The following is a 27,547-nucleotide window of genomic DNA, read 5'->3' as shown; positions in this document are numbered from 1 at the left end:
GATAGATAGATAGATAGATAGATAGATAGATAGATAGATAGATAGATAGATAGATAGATAGATAGATAGATAGATAGATAGATAGATAGATAGATAGATAGATAGATAGATAGATAGATAGATAGATAGATAGATAGATAGATAGATAGATAGATAGATAGATAGATAGATTGATAGATAGATAGATATGCCATGCGTCTAAAAGAACGGTGCGTCCTTTGTGTTTGCAAAATACAGAAATAGCACTTGTTATTGACACTGCAGCTAAAGATACGATAAGCCGAATAGTCGTGAAAATTGAGTAAGTTAAAAAACTTTACCCTTACCCTTTTCTCGTCTGTCACAACGTGGTGGCACCCATGTTTCTTAGTCAGATGTGGTACCAGAACATCAAAACGCCTTCGGAACTCAGAAAAGACTATGTGGTCTGGGTATCCTGGATGAAAGTTAGAAGAATGATAGCAGAACAAAAAAGAATGTTAAGATAAAATAGACGTGTGTTACAAACAGTCAATAGCTTCTAAATGCTAATTGCTTTATACCCAATTTAAAAATCTTCCACTTAGTTTGACAGCAACAGATACATATCAGAGTTTTAGAGTGTTCAATCAGCCTACCGTCTATGTTTTTGGTATGTGGGAAGAAACCCATGAAGGCCCGGGGAGAACATGCAAACTCCACTCAGATGGACATGACCTGGATTTCAACGCAGGACGCCAGAGCTGGGAGGCTGACGCGCTAACCACTCGTGCCACCGGGCCGCCCACTGCTAGCATTGAAAGATCATATTTCAGTGCCATTGATGGCAATAAATCTCCATTTGGACAGAGTGTGGGGGTGGGGTGTCGCTTTCTGGCAGTAATTGTCCGATTACTGGAGAGCCCCACCCAAATAATTGGGAGTCTGCTGAGGCAGTTAATGAGTTCATTAATAAAGATAAAAATGTTAAAGGCTATAAAACAAAAGGAGTGCTGTTGATGTTTTTCTTCGTTTCAGTTAGGATCATTTGACAAAGTTACTCTGTGAACATTGTAAAAAAAAAAAACCTAATTTATGATTCATCCGTCACAGTCAATGACAGCAAATGAGTTAATATAATTTATGTAATTTATTCTATATTGCACTTTATTACCTTGTCTGTAGATGCGCAGCGCATCTAGCAGTTTGGATCCTCGGAGCTGAGCTCTTAAAAGAGCCACATCCAATGTCATAAGGCCTGAATCTGCACTCTCTCCATGTGTAACACGTGACTCACTCCCTCCTCCCACTGTCTCTGCTTTGGGCAGCAGGCAATGGACAAAATGGACTTTGGAGCGACGTACCATGTCAATCAGGGCATCCTGAAATAGAATGTAAATTCAATGTTCAAAACATTTGTGACTACGGTGCGTTTAAAAAGATATTTACAAACACATTTCGGGAAACATATAGAACAAAAAACCCTAGACTGAAATATGCCATTCTGCATGGTCCTCTCCAAGACAAAAAGCTCCTGGGATAATTTTTTATGTTGGTTGTCGTATTCAAAAGACCCGTGGCCGGTCTACTTGCCGAAAGACACTTAGCCAACTGACATCTGGCCGACAGCCAATTCTTCGAAAGATCATCTGGCCGAACGTAGTATTAGCTGAACGACTATTTGGCCGACTGACTATCTAGTTCTACTTCAGGAATATTTTTATTATGCAGCAGCACCATATTTGAGCTTGTAGTAGTTGTCTAATTGATAACTCTTTGGAGTTCGAGATACGCAGAAATATATACCTGTTAAATATATTTTAATTTTAAATAATATCCCATTATTTTAGGAAATATATATTCAAAAGGATTTGCTGAGAACCTTAATTCAAAGATTAATCTCAATGGTGTAAATTACAGTATCTACTGAAATAACTTCATTTTTCTTCTGTCATTATAGTACTCACTGTAATGACTACTTTGTTTAGCCGTGAATAAATGTCCTTGTTATTCTAAATGAATGTTGTTACCTGTAACTTGTTATTCTAAATGAATGTTGTTACCTGTAACTTGTTATTCTAAGTGAATGTTGTTACCTGTAACTTGTTATTCTAAATTAATTTAGTTACCTGTAAATTGTTATTCTAAATGAATGTTGTTATCTGTAACTTGTTGTTCTAAATGAATGTTGTTATCTGTAACTTGTTATTCTAAATGAATGTTATCTGTAACTTGCTATTCTAAATGAATGTTGTTATCTGTAACTGGTTATTCTAATTGAATGTAATCTGTAACTTGTTGTTCTAAATGAATGTTGTTATCAGTAACGGGCCGTACATAGCCCGCGAGTCGAGGTTGAAAACTTGTACACACACACGACCGGGGGCGGGGCGAGCGCGTCGGCGAAATGTTCTTTGGCTAGATAGTTGGTCGGCCAAATAGTTGTTTGGCTAATTCTACGTTCGGCCAAATGGTCTTTCGGCGAGTTGGCTGTCGGCCAGATGTCAGTTGGCTAAATGTCTTTCGGCAAGTAGACCGTGCGCCCAAAGACCTACTTACCACCTGAAGTTTGACCTGGATACACAAACTCTTTTTCTTGACTGCTGCTACACCTGTAGTAAAGGTCTTCCGCATGCTGGTGGCCCGTCGCAGAGCTAATTGTGAGCTTCCTTCTAGACCAGCAATGGAGCCCGACAACACTGTCGCCCCACTCGCACGGCCCATAAACAAGCCACTGATGTTTTTCCTTTGGTGTGACACAAAGTTTCATCTTAGACGCTGCAGTTTTAAAAAGATAATCACTTGGGACTTTATAAATAAAAATAGCATTGGATGTCCAAGGTGTGATAGTTGGTTTAAGATATTTTTAGGGTGCAGAATGTGAAGTATGAATGTATTTTAGGCTTATTATTATTATGTCTTTTGGTTTATATAGTGTAGTCACTGGAATAGAATTTTACACGACCTTGTGGTAACTGCCATCACGACTCCTTTTAGTTAGAGGGGGGTGTTATCTATCACAACACCCCCATTTCTTTGTTCACCTTCCCGCCTTAAGTTCGTCTCTGTCACATGATCCTGTGTTAATAAAACCAGTTTGTCTGTGGGGAGTTGCCAGGAATTCCAAACGGTCATTCGGGAAGATGGACACATCTTCCTGCTCTGGCTATTCTGGCTTCCTCCTTCATATGAAGTGAATTAAATTCTCATCACGACTGGCTGTGTGTTTCCTCTGCTCCGATATTATTGAATGTATATGGTCTTAAACCTGACACAGAATCTAAAACGGGTCTCAGGTCTTCTCTTTAGCATAATTTTTGAACTATAGATACGTTTTCCTGACAAAGTATGAAAAAAATGCAAATTGGGTTATTTTAATAAATATGTAAAATACATTAGACATTTTAAATACAGAAAAAATAAAATATGAAAGAAATAGACATTAGTTCAATTTTTATCTAATACTAATACAGTATATTTTCACAATGCAAATGCGGAAGGAAAGTTCCACCCACCGAAGTTTCTATCCTTCCCCCTCGAAGAATAGACACTGGCAAAGAGCCCCCACTTAAAAGACCTGACACAACCAGCAGCCCCAACAAATAACAAGGCCACAAATAAAGATAATAAAGACATGGCCTGAGGACGCCCTTTCTCAGCTGTAGGACTATTTCCCCACACCGTTTGAAAAAACACTGGATGACCAGTGAGACACAGGCATTCATCAAATGCCATAACACCGCCTTCAGGTTAGGGGACAAGGTACAATACAGCGCTGATTAAAAAGGCCAAGGCAGATTATACAACGAAATTTGAGGAGCAGAAAATAACCCAAAGATATAGCAGGGAATATGACACATAACCAATTATAATGACACTACTGTGTCTGTTAACACAGATGCCTCTGTAGTAGACTCTCTAGTATCAGACCCAGTCTCAACACATCCACCACCACCCTGCAGCAGTAAACTGAAGCTTCAGGAAAATGAAGTGAGGTACTGCGGACTGTGAACACCAGGAAGGCTGCTAGCCCTGACAGAGTACCTGGGAAGGTGCTCAAAGCCCGTGCTGACCAGTTGATCAGTGTTTTCACAAAGATTTTCAATTGTTCCCTGCAACAATCCATCATCCCCGCCACATCAGGGATACAATCCCTCCCTTAATTGACCCTCACCATTTTGGTTATTGAGCATATAGGTCCACTGTGCGACATCGCCGTAGCTCTACACACAGCATTGAGCCACCTGGAGCACCATGGGAACTATGTGAGGATGCTTTTTATTGACTATAGCTCAGCTTTCAACACTATATACCATGAGGTCAACACACTGTCTTCGTGGTGTTTGGTGAACAATCTTACGCTTAACACCATGAAAATTAAATAAATAATCCTGCACTTTTGCAAACGCAGCACAGATCTGGCCCCACTCCTCACAAATGAAGAATGTGTAGACAGGTTCCAGTCCTTCAAATTCCTGGGGGTCCACGTCAAGAACAAGCTCTCCTGGTCTACCAACACCACGGCAGTGCTGAAGAAGGCCCAGTAACGACATCCTTTCCTGAGGGTACTCAGGAGGAACAACTTGGACACTAAGCTTCTGGTAACCTTCTACAGAGCCACTGTGGAGAGCATGCTGGCACTCTGCATTACAGTGGAAACAGGGTAGCAGATAGAAAGGCCATGCAGAGAGTGATTAACACCACCCAGAAGACAATCGGCTGATCTGCCCTCACTGGAAGACATTGCCAGGCCTCACTACCTCAGCAGATCATTGTCAGGGACAAATACCACCCTGGTCACAACCTGTTCCAGCTGCTACCCTCTGGCAGACGCTAAAGGTCTCACAAAGCATGGACAAATTGACTTAAGGAAAGTTTTTTCCCACAGCCATTAGGACTTTGAACTTGGGTTAGCACGACACAAAATCCCTTCTGTGCAATAACAATGTGCAATATCTTAGAATGTGTAATATTTTAGAATTTACCTTACCAGGATGTGACTATATTACTTATTTATGTTCTTGTACTGGGAAAACGCACTTTGTGGAGTAGCACCACCAATTTCGTTATACGCAGCTGTGTATGATGACAATTGTTGGGGTTATTCTGGGATACTATTATAAATGTGAGCATTAATCATTATATGTATATATTATTATGTGCTTGCAACAGAAACAAACGCTCAGTATAACTGTTACCGAAGACCACTTCCCCCTGCAGCTGGCTCCGAGGACGTTTAATTGTTTTGCCCTATTGCGAGGACTATTGACCTGACATCTCATCCAGTCTCGGGCTCCGAGGACTGTTGATCTGGGTTTGCAATGAAGAGCCGCGAAGGACTCTTGCTATCAATCACCTCCGGGAATGCTCGCGTGATGTTTTTACATTGAGAGGCTCGGTTCGCCTGATATGGAATTGTTTTGCCGAATGGAGGCTTGTTTGTTTAATTTCCAATGGAGTTTGTTTATGAGTTCCAATTTTAATTGTTATAATTGAATACCTGATATGCGATGGTTGTTACAGCTGTTGTTTTGCTTATGCAATTGAATTAATCAATAACCTTGTAATTGTTTTGATTTGCGGCCTTAAATGGGCAGAAGAAATTGCTGCTTTCCAGAATCATTCGTGACGAGGACGGAATTTATTCTCCCTTGCAAATTGATCACCAGAGATGCCAATTTAATTAAATATATATAATTAAATCAGATGTCCCCCTGTATCGTTTTATAATTATATTAAAGTATAATTATTGATGAACCTCACAACAATAAAGGCTTTTAATTTGATTTTTGAATGACCTACAGAAAGCTGGAGCCACAGCAACAATGGCCACAATCAGAAACACAAAGCTTCGCCAGAGACTCAAATCCTGTACTGCCAGACGTGTTCCCCTGTTGAGGCCAGTACAGTGTTCCCTCGGTCATCGCGGTTGATGGGGACCGGGACCACCCGCGATTAGTGAATTTCCGCGAAGTAGGGATGCCCTTTCAAAAATGCTTAAAGAAACGTATTACACGTGCACAAAACCATCACCAGGCTAATATGCTGTTCATTCGGGTGTTTTATTCCACATTAGAAAGCAGGTGTTATGTGGTGCATACAAACTCGACGGCCCTCACCATGTTATCGTCCATTTCTTTGGCCTTTTTTTGGAGTAAAGTAAGGCCACCTTCGTCAGCTTCGTCACCGTCGTCGTCGGCAGCAGACTCGTCTTCCTCCTCACTCGCCGACTTGGTCATTTCCCGTAGGTCCTCCTCTGTCAGTGGGTCTGAGTGACAGTCGATGAGATTTGTAATTTCATCAGCCGTCATATCCGAGAAGCATCCAGTCTGCACCAACCGAGCCAGCCTGACAGCCTTATCAACGGCAGAGTGATGGATTTCATTAGGCGTGAAACCCTCAGTCTTGAATGATTTTCTTTGGCCACAATTTCCTCCAGCTGGAGATGAGTGTCTGTTCTCTTATGTCCTTTAGGGCATTCTGAATGTTAGTCAGACACGTGGGTGTGTTGTATTCCTTCCAATAAGATTTCATGCTGAAGGTCTCGTCGGGCTATTCAATGCAGGAGATGAGACCCTCCATTGTCGACCTGGTGTAGAGTAGAGGGCTTTGAAGGCCCTAATAACCCCCTGATCCATGGGCTGTATAAGGGAAGTGGTGTTGGGGGGAAGGAACTCCACCTGCACCCCTTCATGGTAGAAATTAGCTGCATGACCTCCTGCACAGTCCATGAGGAGAACCACTTTGAAAGGCAGTCCATTTTCAGCCAGGTAAAGCTTTACCTGTGGTATGAAAGAGTTAAAGAACCAATCAAGTGTGAGGGCCTTGGTGATCCATGCCTTTTTGTTGGACATCCAGTACACTGGCAGTAAGGCTTTGTTCTTGTTCTTCGATGTGCGAGGATTCAGTGACCTGTGGATCAGGCCGGGCTTCAGCATGAATCTTGCTGCATTGCCACACAAGAGCAGAGTCACTCGATCCTTGTGGGTTTTGAAACCTGTCTTCAGAAGTTCGTCCTTGAAAAGAAATGTTCGGGACGGCATCCTCTTCCAGTAGAGTCCTGTTTCATCTATGTTGAAGACTTGCTTCGGGACATAGCCATTTTCTTCTATCATTTCCGGAACACATCCTCAACATAATGCCTTGCTGCTGCTCCGTCTGCAGAGGCTGCATCTCTATACAATGACACATTCTTAAGTCCGACTCGCCGCTTAAGCCTCTCAAGCCAGCCCTTGCTGGCAGCGAAAGCCGTACGTGGTCGTGGGTTAGTCTGGCGTGAGGCACCGGGCAGAGGATCACCTTCGTCGTCGTCTTCTTCCTCGTCTTGAACGTTGTCTTCGTCGTCACAACCCTCAGGCACCACAGCATCAAACAAAGATTTAGCCTTACTTCGAATTAAGTTTCCGTCCAGGCTGATTTTCTTCACCCGACAATCACGGATCGAAATAACCAGTGCATTTTCCATTCGCACCATGGCCTTATTCCGGCTGTTCACAACCCTTTTGGCATCTTTCGTGAAAGATATTGCAGCAGTTTTGCGGATGTTCTCCTCCTTTATGTACCGCACCGTGGATTCATTAAGGCCACATTGTCGAGCTACGCTCGCGTAGCTATTTCCTTCTCTCAACCTGTCCAATAAACTCACTTTTTCGGTAATTGTCAACATCTTTCGCTTTTTCTTCGGCTCACTAGATGCACCAAGGGCTTCACAAAACTTTTACGCTTAGCTTTAGCTTGGCGAGAAGCGTGCTGTATGCTAGTACGAGATAAGCGTGGATTGAAAATGGGCATCAGGAGAGGCCTGGGCTTCCGTGGTGAATGGGCCAATGGGGAGTCGAGTATTCAGTGATCATTCAGCTGGCCAATCAGCTTGCGTTTATGCCCGTGATGCCCCGTGATGCTTTGCGCATACGTGCATTCTTTGTGTTTGAAAATTTGGTTAAATGATACAATTACTAATTCTAATTGAATATTTTGGTAACACATCTTGTAAAATTATGTAATTTATAATTTAATTTAATATCTTTAATTTTTTTCCTGAAAAAAATCCGCGAAACTCTGAGTCCGTGGTGGCTGAGCCGCGAAGTAGCGAGGGAACACTGTACACATCCAGGCATGTCTACGGTTCGCTAGAGAGCATTTGGATGATCTAGAGGAGGACTGGGAGAATGTGTTATAGTCAGATGCAATTAAAATAGAACTTTTTGGTAGAAACAGAGGTGCTCGTGTTTGGAGGAGAAAGAATTCTGAATTGCATCTGAAGAACAACATACCCACTGTGAAGCATGGAGGTGGAAACATTATGCTTTAAGGCTGGTTTTCTGCAAAGGATGACTCATTTGTGTAAAGGAAAGGATGAATGGGGCCTTGTATCGAGAGATTTAGAGAGAAAATTTCCTTCCATAAGCAAGGACATTGAAGATGAGACATGGCTGGGTCTTTCAGCAAGACAGCCAGGGCAACCAAAGGAGTGGCTTTGTAAAAAGCATATCAAGGTCCTGGAGTGGCCTAGCCAGTCTCCAGATCTAAAATCTATAGAAAATCTGTGCAGGGAGTTAAAAGTCTGTGTTGCCCAACGACAGCCCCAAAACATCACTGCTCTAGAGATCTGCATGGAGGAATGGGCTAAAATAACAGCAACTGTGTGAAAAGCATGTGAAGTTACAGAAAACGTTTGGCCTCCGGGTACATAAAGTATGGAGATGAACTTTTGGTATTGACCAAATTTTAAACCATGATTTGCAAATACATTATTTAAAAATCAAATAATGTGATTTTCTGGGTTTTTTGTCCACATTCTGCCTCTCTAATCTTTTCAAGTCGTATAACTCTCACAATTGGTGTTTGACTTAATACTTATTTGCCCCACTGTAAGTAAGATGGATGTGCGAGCAGTGACGGGATGTGAGTTTTTTTCATGTTTTATGCAAGATACGTCTGTTTTTTCATTCATAGACGTCAAAATAAATTGTGTTTAGCGTTTTATCTGTTTATCTTTTCTCTATCTTGAAATAAATGAAAGTATCAGCCGAATTCCTGATGTCACGCATCAATGCAATTTTTGCATGTTTTTATTCGCATATAAACCGTACCATTGATTCAATCAGCATTTTTTGTCCGACGAAAGTGGCTAAAATTCGAGTAAATATGGTAATTCCTTCTGTGCCATACCTACAATTCAAAAGTAAAAATAGATGTGTGCATTTTTTGTCATTTCAACACAAAGTACAATACATGTTTTGATTCTTTTGATGACATTGTTATGCTCTTGCTAACAATAAGATACTAAAAAAATAGGATTAAAGCAGTACTTGATTTAGTATCGGCGCCATTTAACCTGTTATGTTTCCAACACGAATCTCCCATTGGTCAATGAAGTGCATTTGAGATGAAGTCGCGAACAAAGCAATGTGTCAAAGCAAGGCTCCCATTGGTCGATAGAGCGTTGCCACTGTTATGTGGACCATCAAAAGAGACATGTCTGGCTCACGTGCCATAGGTTTGCGACCCCCGCCTTAAGGGGTCACAACAACACACCTGTAGCTGCGTTTTTACGTTATATTTGACATCATCGTATGACCGATCAGCTGGCCACCAATTCAGGGTGTTCTCCTACACGAAAGTTAGCTGGGATAGGCTCGATCACCCCCACAACCCTTGAAAGGGAAATGCGGTTCCAAAAATGAATGAATGAGTTTGCTAACAATGTGTAATATTGTGTGGACAGTATGTAAATAAAGCAGTGATGGTACAGTTCATAAGAAAATTGTCTTACTTTTGGGAATCTTGCAGCAGACTAGCTGCATTCTGGGAAGCAGGGTTATGCTTAGCTTGGCTAAGCCAACCTTGGGTGTTGTACTCTACCCAGTCCGTTCCATGACTGTGTCCCAACAAAAAAAGGTGGGGCTTCCGTCCTCGCACCAGGAGATTGGCTCCTAAAATATAAAGTGTTTTCAAGGGCAAGGCCAACTTTTTGCTAATAATTAAAATTATACAGAAAAAGACAACATTCTGACTTTAATCCCATAGTTCTGTTTTTAAGTCAGAATTCTGAATAAGATGACTGTCTGTGGTTTGAGCCATCTGTTTAGTATTATCGCAGAGCCTGGATATGGGTCCACTGAAAAACACTAAGATAACATTAATATAAAATGACAACGTCGCATGGCAATTGCTTGTTCATATTGTATCAGTTTTTGTAAGTATAGAAACATCGTTGTCATACGAAACTTTGGCTGTTGTCATGGAGGCTTGACACTGATTAACCGGACTTCGCCCAATGTTTGGTCGTTGCCACAGAGACTTGCCACTGATTAATCAGACTTTGCCCAGAGTTTGATCGTTGTCATACAAACCATACTTTGCCCTGTTTTCCCGTGTAAAGACCAACCCACTGTTCATTCAGAGAGAATTGCGAGGACGACAGACTTTGAGCGGTTCACGGCTGTTTGAGCATTCTCCAACCATTCTGCAGTCCGGTAATTAACCTATTTCCTATTAAATTGATATCACTCTTTCATAACCTGCTCCTGAAGTTGTATTTTCAGATCTATCAACACATTATTTTTAAACTTCAGACTTTGTTGATCATCTTAGTTAAGTGTTGGTTTAAAGGCTCTGTTTTTTGCTTCACAAGATCAAGGGGTCCTGTGTGAATGGCCTTTTGTGCTTTTGGCCTTTGTTTACTGAGCGGCAAAGTTCACAATATTCTCTGAAATATCAGTGACCACAGTATTATTAAAACGACTTGCCTTGGTGTTATATCCACAGCAAAGATTACCACTATCAGAGGGCGGGATCCTATGGCATTTACTCGTCTTGTACTCACATTAATCATTTATCTTGTTTGGATTATCACTCAATTTACTTAGGTAATCACACTTATAGTTACCGAATTTTCACACCTATAGGACACCGCCTGAAAATTGCGGGCGTATTTTCTGTTTTTTGTCAATGCAAAATGTCCTTCATTTCAAAAGATGCGCTGTAATGATTGTGCTAGCATTAAACGCACGTTAGTAAGTGTGCTAGCGTATCTTTTAAAAAGGCAACAGGAGCAAAAATGAGTTGGATTTTGCTTTGTGAACGTAATGTGTATTCGCACTTTTTTTTCCTTTAGGCGCCGTTCAAGCAGCAGCCAGTGGTAGTAGCTACCTAAGTCCTCACTTGTGTTCTGTTTTTACAGCTTATTTTACATCATTTTTTATCCATTTTTTTTACGTTTTATTGTCTTTTAAGATTTTATTTGTTACTTTACTTTATATTTTATACTCGATACTTTAATGTTTTACAAGTTTACTTTCAAGACTGTACTTCAAGACTCAAGTTGCGCGTGAGGCAGTCTTTGATCTATTAGTTCAGTTTATCTTTGCACATTTTGGACAGTATATTTTTGACCCATTCAGTCATGCCTCCGCTGTTTTACACAAAGGATCAGGTGTTAGCGCTAAGCAACACATTGATGCCCCTGGACCTCCCCGCGGAGTTAAAAAGGAAGAGAAGAGGATTAGGAGCTTGACGAAAATGTCAGGAGAGAAAGCAACGCTTCAGACCCAGCATTCCATCTATTATTATGGTGAACATAAGATCTCTTCCCAATAAGATGGAAGAGCGAACGGTGTACCAAACTACAACAACATTATTGGAAAAGCTGTATTATGTGCTTCACGGAGACCTGGCTAAATGCACTAACACCAGACTCTCGTCTCCTTGGATGGTTTTCAGATGGTGAGGGCGGACAGAGATGCTGAGTAGAGCAGTAGGAAGAAAGATGGGGTACTAACTTTTTTTATTAATAGCTGATGGTGTAGCCCCGGTGAAGGAGCAACTTTGCACTCGAGATGTTGAGCTAGTAGTTGTTAGCATCAGGCTGTTTTAGATCTCCCGGGAGTTTTCGCATTTCCGATACGGCAGTCGCTCGCGAGCTGCATCACGCTACTGTATCACAGCTGCAGACGTCACACCCCCAGTCTCTCTTTCTTATTTCCGGTGATTTTAACCATGCTTCCTTGGCTTCTACTCTCCCCACTTTCAGTCATTATGTGAAGTGCCACACCAGGGAACAAAAAAACTCTGGAACTGCTGTATGCCAACACAAAGGAGGGATACTGCTCCCCATAGGGTCGCTCAGACCACAACCTGGTCCATCTGATCCCCACCTAAATCCTTTCGGTGCGGAAAAAAACCTACAACGAGTATCATACAAATATGGACCGAGGACACCAGCATGGTATTGAGGGACTGTTTTGAGACCACTGATGGGAGGTGCTGTGCAATTCACATGGGAAATACATTGACATCTTGACCCACTACATCACAGATTATATAAACTTCTGTGTTGAGAACACTGTACCCTTCAAAAAGGACTGTTGCTTCTCCAACAATAAGCCATGGGTCACCGGGATCTAAGGGCCCTCCTGAACAAGAAGAGGGCTTTTGGATCTAGGGAGAAAAATAGTCTGAAAATGGTCCAGAAGGAAATGAAGAGAGAGATAAGGAAGGGAAAGGCAGTCTACAAGAGGAAGCTGGAAAAGCAACTACAAGGAGGCCACGCCAAAGAGGTGTGGAGGGGCTTGTAGACCATTTCGGGCCATTGAGGCAAAAGTGAGAGACCCGGAGTCCGGAGACAGAGAGTGAGCCAATGAACTGAATAAGTTCTTTTACAGATTCAGTTCTGCTTCCACTCCCCTGACCCCCCAGACCAGAAGCAACTGCCCCCCCCCCCCCCCCCCCTGTTTCTCCTCCTCCTCCTCCTCCCTCTCTCCCACCGGTCTCTGCATTACTGTCAACCGGGTGATAAAACAGCTTAAGAAGATCGAGGCAAGGACGGCCTCAGCTCCAGACTACTGAGAGACTGTCCAAAGAATTCTGCATATTTTCAACCTCAGCCTCAGTCTGCAGAAGGTCCCCAACTTTTGGAAAACTTCCTGTGTAGTCCCGGTTACAAAGACTTTGTACCCCAAGGAGCCAAACCACTTCAGGCCGGTAACATTAACCTCTCACCTGATCAGGACAATGGGAGAATGGGAAATATAAATTAAACGTGATAAACTGAAGCTGCGAAGTGATGAAGAATAACAGTATTTCTCTGACGCACTGGCTGCAGGCCTCATTCGGTCATCCTTCTTTCCAGTTGGGGCAGGATTTTTTTCTTTGTGGGGAAGAAGGACAGCTTGCTGCCCCCCTGCGTCAACTACTGAGGCTTTAATCCGGTCACAGTTAAGAACAAATAAATTTTGCCTCTCATTGACTCTGCCTTTGCTCCCCTTCATTGTACCCGCATGTTCACCAAGATGGACCACCAGAATGCCTCCCACCTGGTTTGCATCTGGGAGAGAGATGATTGAAAGACTGTCTTGACCACCCCTCTGGATCCTTTTGAGTACCCAGTCATGCCATTACAATGCGCCTACGGTGTTCCATGCAGTGGTCAATGTAGTACTTCAAGATATGGACAACATTCTGATCATTTCACGCACCCACCTGGAGCATGCGTGTCATGTGCAACAGGTGCTTCAACGTCCCTCGGAGAACCGCTTTTACGTTACGCAAAGTGCGAGTTCCATGTCTCACAGACCACCTTCCTCGGGTTGTTGTGGTCGACGGGGAACTGTGGGGGAATCCTGCAAAGGTGACGGCTGTCGCTCAGTGGCCCATGCTGGATTTAGCAGCACTTTTTGGGGTCCGCAAATTTCTACAGATGGTTCATCAGGGACTATAGATGAACTCTTGTCATGGTGGGCCATGTTTTTAGTAGATTTGATGTGCAAGAACCTAAATATATTGAATACATATGAATGAATTCAAAGTAAAAAAAAAGTAAAGTTTTTTTTTTTTAAAGTACTGCTGATTGAATTAAAATGATCTTGCTTCAAGCAGGAGTCGAATCCAGGCTGTTTGGGTTTTAGCAAAATCTAGAATTCAAATTCTGGATTAAAAAAGGTTCAATTGCAAAAATGTGAAAAGCATAGTCACACACAATGTGAGAAGAAAAAAAATTACATTTGACTATGTAATTCAGAGATTTAAAAAAAGGACGTCTGCACACACACACTGAAAATTTAGGCTGGTCACTTCCAAAACAAACAGCTCTTATTTAGCCAGACCTTTCTTGATTTTCTACTAATTTAAAATTTAATAAACACTTTAACCTGTATAATTATTACGATGCTTAAATTGACAGTTGCACCAGAGCCACACACCTTTTCTTTCTCCCTGTGCAGAACCATAGTAGCTGAAAAGCCTCTCAAGCATAGTCTCTTCTGAGCCCACAGGATTAACTGCTTCTTCTTCCATTAGCCAGAGCAGGCCACGAGCTTCATCAGTCCTGGCCAGAGTGCGAACCTGAAATATACAACATGAAAAATCAGATTTTATGAAAAAGATACAAAGGTTCTACACAAACCACAGGCAGGGAACACTGTTACCGGATTTAAGAACATTGTGAAGGTAAGCAGTTTACAAAACAATATTGGCTGAACCCCGAAAAATGGGATGTAACAAAACACGCTTACGAGGCAGAATGGAAGTGGAAGGTATTTGCTACGCGGAGGAACATGGCAATTGAGCTGCAGCAAAGTCTCTCAACCTAAACGAGGTTTGCAAGTGAAGGAAACTGGAAAATAAGCTTTTTAAGTAAAGAAGAGAAGGTGGAGTTCCGAGGGAAGTAAGGCGACGTGGCCAAAAATTGGAAGACGGACTCATTGAACTCAAAACACAGGGATAAGCAACATTGGAAACACCTATTAGGCGCACATAAAAGTCTAAAAAATTATCTAAAATGGTCGATGCGCCCAATCGGTCGATGTGCCTTTTCTGCGCACTTAATTAAAATTTTGTACGGCCCTGATCGCTTAATAATGACTGGTTTTATTTCTTGTGTACGTGTGAATGCGCGTGTGGGCGCTCAAGCGCACGTACACGTGTGTGCGGGCTTAGGTGTGTGCGTTTGTAGTTGTGTGCTTATGTAGGTGTATGCGTATGTAGGTGTGTGTGCGTGCTTAGGAGTGTGTGTTTGTAGGTGTGTGCGTTTGTAGGTGTGTGCGTTTGTAGGTGTGTGCACGTGTAGGTGTGTGCGTGTGTAGGTGTGTGCGTGTGTAAGTGTGCGTGTGTAAGTGTGCGTGTGTAAGTGTGTGTGTAGGTGTGTGTGCAAGTGTAGATGTAGGTGTGGGTTAGGTGAATGTGTATGTGTATGTATGGATGTGTGTGTATGTGTAGGTGTAAGTGTAGGTGTAGGTGTGGGATAGTTGTGTGTGTATGAGTGTGTACGTGTATGTGTGGGTGTAAGTGTATACAGTTGTGGTCAAAGGTTTACAGAAGAACCTAATGTCATGGCTCTTTTGAGTTTAAAGTTAGTTCTAGAACTCAGATTTTCTCTGATAGATATTGGGCCAGATATTTCTTTGTCACAAAAACATTCATGAAGTTTGGTTCTTTTATGACTTTTTTATGGGTGAACAAAAAAGTGATCAAATCATGTGTCAAAAATATACATACAGCAACACGAATTAGCAATTTTGGCGACTTAGAAAGATGTGTCAGTGAAATGAGCTTCATAGTACGGCCTCTTAACTTCTTGTAAGTGACTATGAGTCACTAAAGCTGGTGATTTCTCTGGGGCCATTTAAATAGGACTAATTGGATGCAAACGCCCACAAATGCGACAATGGGACAAACTCAGCATGGATCTGAAAAAGCGAATCTTTCTGCACACACACACACACACACACACACGCACGTACGTACGTACGCACCCACCCACCCACCCACACACACACACACACACATATGTATATATCTGGGAAACAGAAGGAGCCACGCAACACAAGAACGGCTTCTATGCAAGCACGCCATGCATTCCATGATCATTGTTTGAAATGATTGTCAAATTGAGCCAGGAGAGGGAGGGATAGTATAGTCCCAGAGGTCTCCAAACCTACTTTAAAATTTTTGCAGAAACTGTCTTCAGGTCCTGAGCGTGGATTTCATCGAGCTGAACCAAGGTGGCATATACAGGTACTGTCTGGTGTTCATTGACCAAGTCGGTTGAGATATGCCCATCCAAGAAAGCGGACGCCAGGGCAAACGCAAAAGCCATATGCAAAATGATCATTCCAAGCCATGGAATACCGCAAGTCATTTGGAATGGTGCTCACTTCGTGAGCTGCGTGATCCAAGCTATGGGCTGCCGTCCCCAAAGTGCTGGACTCATTGAAAGACAAACAGTAAGACTTAGACAGGTGGTGGAGGACACTGGAGAAACAGATTCTCTCACTCAGTGGTAATGCAAAATGTTCCAAGAAAGAATTGTCATAAATGCAAATGATCTGTCAACATCTTCTCGGTCTCCCACACAGGAGGTTCTGTCCCCAGGCGATCTGGTACTCGTCAAGGCGACAAAAAGAAAGTGCTGGTCATCTCCACGTGGGGACGGACCTCAGTGTGTGATTTTGGCCGCAAACTTCACCAAGTTGGCCACCACCGTCCAAGCTGATGAACGAGTGTCGGAGCTCACGACCAGGATCCAGTGTGGGACTCGGATGTGCCCCTCAAACACAAACACTGGTCAGTCTCCTCCAAAATCCTAATGGCTCTGTTCCCCTGGGTGGGTGTGGCAAGGAACGCCCTTCGTCTGGAGACCATTGACTGCAGGTTCCGGGCCTGTGTCGGCGCATCAGTCTGGCTGCTGCAAGGCCAAGAGGCCCATGTAGCCGCCATGGCCCAGGTGATTGTCCAGGGCCGCCCTGCTCTTGACGGAGTGGTCATTCAGCGAGGAGGTGTGTGGACACTAATGCTGCGCCTTGATCCCTGCCGACGCGTCCTGCTTGGTCAATGATGCCCTGCAGGCTATGAAGAACATGCGGAGCGCTGTGACTGGAGATCCGGTTCCACAGCGGGGATGGCTTGACTGGTTCCTCTCAGGCTAATAGACACCGCCCACTTTTGAAAGCCCTAGTACCATTTGTAACTGTTATTGCTCTCGTGTTTGTTATCCTAACCTGTTGTTTACCCTGCTTCTCAGCTTTGATCAAATATACCATTAATGCCACATTCGAACGTACCATGATTGTTGAAACCCAGCTAATGCGAACTCATATACACATGCAACAATCCATATCCCGATCTAACCCTGATGTTGTGCAACTGTCTAACATTGATTGGTATGTCTTTCCTATTCTGAGACGCCCGACCATGAGGCGATCTCCCCAGCGGGAGGTCAAGGGAGCAATTTTCTCTCAACTGCGTGAAGGCTTTTCGCCCCCTTCTGGTCGGTCTAAACTCCAGTTCGAAATAATTTGTGATGAATTTTGTTCAAAAGTAGTGTCGCTAACAAACGAAGTTCCAATGTTTTTATACTTACAAGCGGGGGGAATTGTAAGATAACATTAAGATAAAATGACAATGTTCCTTGGCAATTGCTTGTTCTTATTGTACCAGTTTTTGTAAGTATAGAAACATCGTACAAAGAAATGTGCCCCGTGTTTGGTCATTGTCATGGGAACTTGACACTGATTAAACAGACTTTGTCCAGAGTTTGGTCGTTGCCATGGAGACTTGTCAATGATTGATCAGACTTTGCCCAGAGTTTGGTCGTTGTCATAGAAACCATACTATGCCCTGTTTTTCTATATAAAGACTAACCCAATGTTCATTCAAAGGGAATTGAGAGGACGACAGACTGTGAATGGTTCACAGCTGTTTGAGCATTCTCCAACCATCCTGCAGTCCGGTAATAAACCTATTTCCTATTTAAATTGATCTCACTCTTTCTAAATCTGCTCCTGAAGTTGTATTTTCAGATCTATCAATAGTCACAAAATTACGGTAATTGAAGTGAAAATGGCCACGGGACATGTTACCAAATATTAGAGCTGCTGTATGTATATTTTTACTTGCATGGTTGTTAAAGGCACTAACAACAGATGCTTGAAAACCGCTGGACATCAGCATCAACACAGCTTTACGAAGGGTGGCAGGCGGTGCCGGGCTAGTTAGGCTAGCGACTATTTGCGAAAGGATTGTGGCCGCCTGGACGAACGTGTCATCTTGCATGATTGTTAAAGGCACTAACAACAGATGCTTGAAAACCGCTGGATATCGGCATCAACGCCGCTTTACGAAGGGTGGCAGGCAGCGCCGGCTGGGCTAATTACGCTGCTTCTATTTCCGAATGGATTTGCCTGGACAAACATGGCTGCTTGGACGGTTGTAAAAGGCACTAACAAAAAAAGATGCTTGAAAACCACGGGACATCAGCATCAACACAGCTTTACGAAGGGTGGCAGGCTGCACCGGGCTAGTTACGCTAACTACTATTTGCGAAAGGATTGTGGCCCCCTGGACGAACGTGTCTGCTTGCACAGTTGTTAAAGGCACTAACAACTGATGCTTGAAAAAAAGCTGGACGTCGGCATAAAAACAGCTTTACGAAGGGTGGCAGGCAGCGCCAGGCTAGTTACGCTAGCTACTATTTGCGAATGGATTGTGGCCGCCTGGACGAACATGTCTGCTTGCACTTTTGTTCGAGCTTTTGCCAAAGCCGGCATCATTTCTGTGGAGCCAAATGCCAAAGACAGTGACTCTGAAAACAAAGAGAGGGAACTCGGCGTTTTCGATGACTCATTTTGATGATTGTTCAATTCGGACACAAATAATGAAGACTTTGATGGTTTTGTATGTGATGATGACGCGAGTACATTGTAAAATGGCTAAATTAAGTACAACCAATCATGCTTGTGTTGCCTTTTTAAAAACGTGTATTTAGGGTGCGGGTATAGCATGCATTTGGTGCATGTAGCACCAAATTAGTGTGTTGCCCGTTGTAGTATATTGATACTATTAGTGCAAGTTATCACAGCCATCAACCTGGGTGTATTGATAAAAAGGACTATATATCCCAGCAGTCACTGCGCACCGGAAATAGCGTCTGGGGCTGCTTCCATAGCGCTAATACGGTTCGATATCCATAATTAATATATATATTCCATGCCTGGCTGGATCTAAAGGAACGGCGCGGCCTTTGTGTGTCTAAAATACAGAAATAGCACTCGTTATTGACATTGCGGCTAAAAATATGGCGCGCTTAATAGTCGTGAAAATACGGTAAATGGATGGAGTTGTATCACAAAAGTACAATTCATAATCTCTCATTTACAAAAAATAATGCTAAGAAGTGGGTTGTGTTATGATCACATTAATTTTCAGACTCAATCATTCAATTTCAGAAAAATGAGATTCCTTAAAAACGACACTTGACATTAAGGATTCTGCTTACCAGAGCTTGAGCTGACGCCTGGTCAATCGCTGCTACAGAGAATGAAGGACTGGATTCTATGTCATCTAAAGCAAGTTCTATGTTTTCCTAAATGCCGGAAGGAATAAGTTGGGGGATTAGTCATCTACACCAGTGTTTCCCAACCTTTTTTGAGCTGTAGCACACTAAATTGCATTGAAAAATTTTCAATGCACAACTATCTAAAAATCTACTAATTTAAAACTTTTCGCCTATATTAATATTATAAAGTCGCTCTCATCAAACTTTTATTAACAGTAATTAAACAATCTTCAAATTATTACAAAATTATTTTTTTCACACCGGTCTAACGTCATTAGTGTAGATATTAAAATAATGAATGCAACGTTTTTTAACCTTATTTTAATTTTGGACTTTTTCTCCCAATATTACGCAGAATGTAATGTGCTCACAGATGCTTTACATCATCAAAAGTTGACAAACCTGAAACCAAACAACTTCCAGTTCAGGTAGCATTTTTTATCCTCCCAATATTACTTCAACCACCTCACATGACGAGAAGAGCCGTTTTGTGCTCACCCAGACTTGGTGTCGACAAAATTTGAAGCCCGGAAAACCAAAGCTTCTAGAGCTTCTAGTTTACTTTACATAAAAATAAACAACACAATTACTTTAATCTTAAAATATTCCGATTTAAATCTTGTTATAGTACAATCTCTGATTTTATATTTCAATTTTAACCCCGTATTAGTTAAACTTTAATCTCTCAATATTTATTACGATGTACACCTGAGCATCGCTCACGGCACACGAGTGTACCAGGGACACTGGTGGGGAAACACTGATCTACACTATAAGCAATAATTCACAAAAATAGTCAGTTACGGTTTGCTGGATTGGGTTAAATGAACCTGATCAATGTAGGAAAAACATTTAGAAAGGATTTGAATAAACTAGACATCTAAAAAGACACTAAAACTAAACTATAGTCATAAATGTAAAAGTACATATTCAGTTACTCCCTTGCTTTTATGATTATGTCCTGTTAATACAAATGTTTAGTTCTGTATTTGAAGGCCAGACAGCACCTCCTTGTATCGATCAATTTCTTGGACAAAGGTTCGTTCATGGAACAAGGTCTGCAGCCTCTCCTGGGTGTAGTTATGACAAAGCTCCTCAAATGTAGCTCCTCGATGATGCTGAGGAAGATGAGGATTCTGGAAACCTGGAGTGTCCACAATCAAAATGGAACACAAAGAGTGTTGACTGGATTTCAGAGCTCTGGAATCAAATGAACATAAATTAAGGAATTGAAGGCTTTTAATGTCATTATAGACGTATGATGATATTTAAAGCTTCACCAGGAAGTGCGCAAATAACAATTGTTCGATTAAAAAAAAAAGAGAAAAAATACCATTTAGTTAGTACAAGGGTGCATGTCAAGAATAAGCATAATACAAGAATAGTTTATGTTCAGAACAATATGTTTAAGGTGAATAAAAGGTTACCGTAAAATTACAGAACAGTAATATAAAGGAAAGAAAATGTTACAGATGATAGTACTATATAGTGAGCAGTTAGCGACATCTAGCGGGTCATAATTTTAACATGTTACACGGTGTTCATTTCAATAAAGACTCGATCCCTCAACAAGCATTACCTGTTAACAATGGATATCACCAGAGTGAAGAGCTCTGAGTATAGTCCTGATGCCATGGCCTCCAAACACTCCAGAGCCGTGACTTTTAAAAATGAAAAAACAGAGGAGAAAATTTAAAAAAATAAAAATAAAAATTTAAACATTCTGCCATTTCTAATTAACCTTATCCACCTCACAGTTTTAAGATGGAGTTCAATCCCTGGTGACTTCTGACTAGAAGTCAACAGATGGAGCCTCACTTTGGAGCCAGTCTGGAGGAGGGGCGCACTGGTGAGCGCGTGTTACAGCGCAAAGAGTTGTTGTGGGTTCCCCCTCACATGAGCTAGTGTGTGAGGTTGAGCAATTCCGGCTCGACGCAGAGCTCACCTCTACGCACAACTTTGTTTTTGGTACCACTCGTCTCGAGGGGGGTTGGATACTCTTCCACTCTCGAGTTGCTCAGAGTGAGAATCGCCAAGCGGGTATGGCCATACTTGTTGGACCCCGGCTTGGTGCCTGTTTGTTGGGGTTTACCCCGGTGGACAAAAGGGTAGCTCGTCGTGGATTGACCATAATGAACACCATGGTCAAGCGTAAGGGTGTTCATATGTGCACTTAGCATCAGGACACCCTAAGCTGCAGTTTGATGATCAACTTTGTGGTCATGTCATTGGACCTGCGACCGAATGTAGTGGGTAAAGAGGTGGTGCTCTCAACCGATCACAACCTGGTGTTGAGTTGGCTCTGATGGTGAGGACAGGGAGACCTAAATGTTTTGTGGGGTCTGGTGGTAATGCCTGGAGGAGTCCTCTGTCAGAAGCAGTTTCAATTCTCACCTCTGATAGTTTCTCTCATGTTCGGGAAGAGGAGGGAGACATTCAGTCTGAGTGGACCATGTTTAGTGCTTCTATTGCTGAGGTAGCAGACCGCAGCTGTGGCCGTACGGTGGTCGGTGCCTGACGTGGTTGGGGACACTGGTGGTAGGGATGCTGTCAGGCTTAAAAAGGAGTCATTTCAGGCCCTTTTGGCCCATGGGATTCCGGGGGAAGCTGACGGGTGCTGGGTGGCCAATTAGCAAGCGAGGTTCGCCCAACCAGTCTACGTGCTTTGTGGACTTTGAGAAGGTGTTCAACCGTGTTCCCCAGGGAGACATTTGGGGTACTTCCGGAGAATGGTGTTCCAGAACCCGTTGCGCGGGATCCGGTCCCTTTATGACCGGTGTCAGAGTCTGGTCCGTCTAGCCGGCAGTAAGTCGGACCCGTTTCTAGTGGAGGTTGGACTCTGTCAGGGCTCCCCTAAATAAGAGATTCTGTTCATAACTTTTATGGACATATTATCTAGCGTTGAGGGGTTCTGTTGACTTCATCAGGCCGTGATCTCCCGATAGAACAATTCGCAACATAGTGTGAAGGGTCCAGGATGAGCCAAAAGGCGAGGCTCTCTATTTACCAGTCGATGTACATTCCTACCCATCTCTATGCTCAGAAGCTGTGGGTTGTGACCAAAAGAACAATATCCCGGATACAAGCAGTTGAAATGAGTTTCCTCCGCAGGATGTCCAGACTCTTTCTTAGAGATAAGGTGAGAAGTTCAGTCATCCCAGAGGAGCTGGGAGTAGAGTCAGTACTCCTCCAGATCGAGAGGAGCTAGAAGAGTAGGCTCGGGCATCTAAACAGGATGCCCCGTGGACGCCACCCTTGGGAGGTGTTCCGGGGACGCCACCCTTGGGAGGTGTTCCGGGGACGTCCCACCGGGAGGAGGCCCTGAGATTAACATTTTTGAGGGGGTCCTACTTGTGTCTACTTGCGAAAAACCCAAGTTAAGAATATACTTATGGAAAAAATTATCGTACTTACTCGCATATAAGACGCACTTGTCGGACAAAAAATTTTGACTGAGGGTACGGCTTATATGCGCATAAAAAGACGACATGCACAAATATAAAGTGACTAAGACAAATCCCCACAATTTATTTCAAAGTAGGGGAAAAATGAACAGATAAAACTTAGTGAATTATCTTAGCGTTGCGGTGTTCATTGATAGCGCTGTGGGACACCTCATGTACACAGATACTCCAGTTAGAGAGTGAGACGAAGACGTAGATGATTTATCAGCTCCCTTTATATGAATTCCAATGAATTGACACTGGATGGCATTCTTCTGCGTGAACGCGTTACAGTCAATTTTTAGATGAACATTGAAAACTCCACTGAAAATATTCACTGTACTCTATGCAAAAGAACTACAATTCTAACTACAACTCTAGGACCCCAAGCTGTCCCCCTACGTGACTTAACACCATTACATGAAAAATGACCATTCATGTGCCTGAATGAGAAGTAGCAATTTACTAACCTGCCTTTTAATGAAAACAACAAAAAACAGGAAATTTATATCATTGTGAAATTGTAATTTCTGTCATTGAAAATCATCAGATCCTCAAAATAGACTTATTTCTTTTTTAAAATTCAATAATTTGATATTTTGCATTTACAAAGTGGAATATTAACCTCATGATATTGACCCCAATAATGTAGTTTTGATTCATACGGTATCTCAAAAATATGTGATGATTTTTCTTAAGATTTACACTTCAAAGTGACACAATTGTACTCCCTATTAAAACGATGAATATAGAGGTGAACATTCTGAATCAGGGGGCAGCTTATACATGACATTTTAAAATTCAACAATTTTAAGGGTGCGGCTTATACGCGAGGCGGCTTATATGAGAGTAAATACGGTAATTTTCTCAGTGGAAGTACAAAAGTGCACTGAAGGTCAATGTCCACATTCTCTCAATGGGTCAATTAACACAAATTCACATAAAAAAAGATCAAGGATGACAATTGGAGTTTATACCTGCGTCTCCTTGGCAAGTTTCATCTGGTCCTCCTCTAAATGATGTTGAATGTTTCATGCCTTTAGTCTGGTTTTTGAAGATTGAAGAAGACAGCTCCTCTAATGTGCATCCAAGAAGATATGCTGACTTCTGGGCCCATTCATGACGGGCAAACTGCCTGCGTCCCGCTAACATATAAAAATAGGAAAGGAACATAATAAATACATAAAGGGACTAAAAAAAACAGTAAACAAACATTTAAAACGACCAGGGGATGAGGGAGTTTAATTTCAACTGTGAAACGAAGCAAACTGATGCATATTTTGTGCATCACTGTATGATTTTTTTATCCCGGCAGAGTTTAGTGTAGCAGGTTTTCAGAAAATATTCTCTGGCTACCAGTGAAATACTGTTTGCTCAAAATGTGGAGTTAAAATGCTGGTATCCATCAGGAAGGCAAAGTAAAGGAAAAATAAATTGATAGTACCTTTTGTTGCTCCAGCAGCCCCCAAGTGGTAAATTGCTCCCAAGATGAGCCAGAGAGCTTTCTGCTCTTCGCAAGAAATGCCCAGCACCTTCATGGCTGCTTGCAGTTTGGTAAACTGCTGCGATGCTCTCTGTTTATCCTCAGGCTATGTTGGGAAAGAACAGTTCAAAGATTGGTCATCTGCAGTATCTTACAAAAGTGAGTACACCCCTGTCATTTCTATAATGGTTTTATCGTCTAGTTTTATGTGACAACACTGAAGAAATGACACCTTGATACTATGTAATAAAGTGTAGAATTTGGATAATCCGAGAAATGGATTGTGTCTTCCAAACAACTAAAACAACAGGAATAAATGTGTGAAATGCTTCCACCCAAAATGAATAAGCCCCAAGTTAAAAATCTCCAAATATCACCTAGTGTCAATCTTTGTGGCAACCATTGTTTTCCTGTACTCCCTTAAGAGAGAGAACACAATGTAATTTTCTTGTGTCTGTATCCTTTCTTGCTGCTGCAACCAAGATGGGACCGCTCAAGTGGCAGCCAGTTGCGTTAGCTCCATCCCGCTCTTGCTCGTTTTTAATATTTCTTAATGTATTCCATATACTTTGCTTTGTACTGTGTGCTTTTTGCTTTGTTGTTTTGCGACCTTTGCGCCTCGACCCGACCCGTCGCATAGCTTGGTTTCTTTGTGCTAGTCCTAGACGTCTTTGAAGCTGTTCAGCCGTGCCTCCGCTGTCATGCACGCGGGATCAGCTGTGAGCAGTGGACGATAGTGCCGGGAGAAGAGGCGACCCTCCAGACCGAGCATTCCATCATAGTTATGGGAGCGTGACATCTCTCCCAGTCACATGAAAGAACTGTCGGGGCTTGCTGGGTTGCAACGGGTGAGTTGTGTGCTTGTGTGCTTTCAAGCCACCCACTGGCCTCGCTGCTGCTGCTGATCAGGTGATAGGACAGTTTAGGAGGATTTAGGCAAGGAAGATAATCACCTCCAGACTACCGAGGGACTGTGCGGATCATCTTGAAAGAGTGATTCTACATATTAAACATCAGTCTCCATCTGCAAAAGGTCCCCACTTTGTGGACTTCCCGTGTGTGGCTCCAGTTTTTTTTTTACCTAGATCTACAATGTCTTCTGTGTCTGTTTTGCTACAGCAACCAAGGAAATTTCCCGAATACGGGAAGAAATAAAGTTTCAATCTATCTAATCTGATCCACTCTTATCTAAATTCTAGAATCTGGAATAAATCTTCTGACATGTCAGGAGACATCTTTCAGACCTGAAGGAAGACAACAGGCGATCCACCAATAGTACAATGTCGATCAACTGGCCAATCGTGAACGAAGTAATGAGCAACGCCGACCTAAGCCATCTTTATTGAGAAGAATAATTATTTTCCTCAGACCCTCAGAGTTCTATGCTATGAGGTGCCATGTTGAACTTCCAGTGACCAATATGAGAGCGACAACACCGAATTTAATACATCTGCTCCCCAATCACAACTGAAACCCTGTTACACTAACAGTCTTATATTTTGTGTTGCACATGAAATCAGAGTGTTATTTCTTGAGTGTTCTCCCATTGAAAGATATAATTTAATTAATTACAGAAATGCGTTTGGTGTGCTCTTTTTTTGAGATCTTTGAAACTAAAAGGCTACAGGAACATTTAACTCTGCAATGGTTTATATGCATTTTTTTCAATCTGGTATCTTAAATCAGAACAAGCAGCTTGATAGAATTACCTTTGAATGTGGAATGATTCCAAAAGCACTGGTCTCAGCCAGGTGGTTAAAGTGTAGCTCTGTTCTAGAAGAGAAGGCGGCAGGACTTGGAGTGGTGAGTTGGTTTTTCAACATGACTCATGTAAAGAATATTGACATTCTGAGTGGTTCAGCTCATAATATCACGATAGGGCATTAGAAAATACTCACACCTAAATGCCACATCATTAAAATTCAATGATATATGTATATTGTTGTATCATACATCATGATCAAAAATGATATTCTATGAATAATGTATAATATATAAGGATATTATATGAATGATAGTCTTGTTTTTTTTTCTAAGACAAGTTGTCTGATATTTTTTTTAAATCAGAAGTTGAAAATTAGTCATACCTAAACAGAAGCAATTTGAGATACGAGTAAAATTTCAAGCAAATATTTATCTTGAGATGCGAGACAAATTTTGATATAGAAGCATATAGCGGACACGAGAGGCTGCTCATAAGAACATCATCGGCACTGTCTTCCTCCCCGCAACTCCCTCGAGTAATGTCTTTCTGGTCGCAACTCCCTTGAGTAATGTTTCTACGAGCATTGCATTTTTGCAGTGTTGTGTGGATGAAGATGGCGGTGCCTACGGGTGCGCGGCTCTATGCTCTCCAGTTTGGTGTTTTGTTTTCTCAGTCCGATTATTTACAAATATCTGCGAGGCATACTTTTTCTACAATCGCCACTATTTAATTACTCTCAGAGGACATGCGATATATAATCACAACAGATTAGCAACGGACCTACAATATCCGTGAGGAAATCTCGAGACCACCAGGATCTCCGTGGATAGTCAGCACACTCAGAGTACGACGGAGGTGGCAAAGTAAAATTGTTGGGTTTATTCTGTGATACTATTATATTTGTGTGTATTTAATAATTTCTTTGTTAAATCATTCTTCCAATTGTTCGAAGAGTGCTTGGGGTCGTAATCAGTCATCTAGTTCTCTCACAAGGGCTGTTTATCTGACATCTCACCCAGTATCGGGCTTCAAACTGTTGATCTGGGTTTGCAGCAAGGAGTCGTCAAGGACTCTGGCTACCAGCAGATACGGATATCTATCACTTGCAGCAACACTCGCATAGTGTTCATACATCGCGACGCACTTCGGGCTTCTTTATGAAATTGTTATGTCAAATGAAGGCGTGATTGTTTTAATCCAAATGAAGTTTGTTTTTAGTTTCCTCTTTTGTTATTGTTAAAATACCTTGATTGTTATTATAGTTACAGATGTTGTTTTTGCTTACGCATTTTGAATTAATCAATAACCTTGTAATTGTTTTGATTTATGGCTTTAAAGCCGTAAGGGAATTACTGTTCGGGGAGATACTTTGGAGATCAGGAGGAAGTTTTGACGTTCTAACGTATCTACCCTTATAAGGTGTTATCAGAAATACAATTTATTTAATTAAATGTCAATAATTGAATGAGATGTCTGTCTGCAGTGATTGATAATTATATCAGAAGGGTAATTATTTATGAACCTATCAATTGGTCCTTCTGAGCCTTGGAGGTCAATATACCCGAGCGGGAACCCAGGCACTACTGTTCGACATCTGGTAAGAGACCGTGCGCACGGCGTCTTCA

At 42.1% G+C, this 27,547-nt stretch overlaps 1 protein-coding gene across 3 annotated transcripts in view; it reads right to left on the bottom strand.

Moving 5' to 3' along the window:
• myo18ab (myosin XVIIIA b) overlaps nt 1–27,547 on the bottom strand; it is a 154,347-nt gene that overhangs the window by 90,170 nt on the left and 36,630 nt on the right. For 2 of the 3 annotated variants that reach the window (XM_077722067.1, XM_077722070.1), the window contains 11 exons: nt 25,927–25,990; nt 24,179–24,323; nt 23,712–23,879; nt 20,871–20,952; nt 20,299–20,491; nt 19,232–19,318; nt 14,160–14,301; nt 9,734–9,893; nt 2,518–2,704; nt 1,133–1,340; nt 327–436 (listed from right to left, as the gene is read on the bottom strand). In XM_077722067.1, coding sequence (XP_077578193.1) covers nt 327–436; nt 1,133–1,340; nt 2,518–2,704; nt 9,734–9,893; nt 14,160–14,301; nt 19,232–19,318; nt 20,299–20,491; nt 20,871–20,952; nt 23,712–23,879; nt 24,179–24,323; nt 25,927–25,990 — 1,546 coding nt within the window. The remainder of the gene's footprint in view (nt 1–326; nt 437–1,132; nt 1,341–2,517; nt 2,705–9,733; nt 9,894–14,159; nt 14,302–19,231; nt 19,319–20,298; nt 20,492–20,870; nt 20,953–23,711; nt 23,880–24,178; nt 24,324–25,926; nt 25,991–27,547) is intronic. The other variant, XM_077722068.1, reaches the window with a different exon arrangement.

The sequence above is a fragment of the Stigmatopora nigra genome, chromosome 8 (genome assembly GCF_051989575.1).
Source record: "Stigmatopora nigra isolate UIUO_SnigA chromosome 8, RoL_Snig_1.1, whole genome shotgun sequence".
NCBI classification, from domain to species: domain Eukaryota; kingdom Metazoa; phylum Chordata; class Actinopteri; order Syngnathiformes; family Syngnathidae; genus Stigmatopora; species Stigmatopora nigra.
The sequence above is the reverse complement of the archived record's forward strand: the minus strand, read 5'-3'. Positions and strand labels throughout refer to the sequence as shown.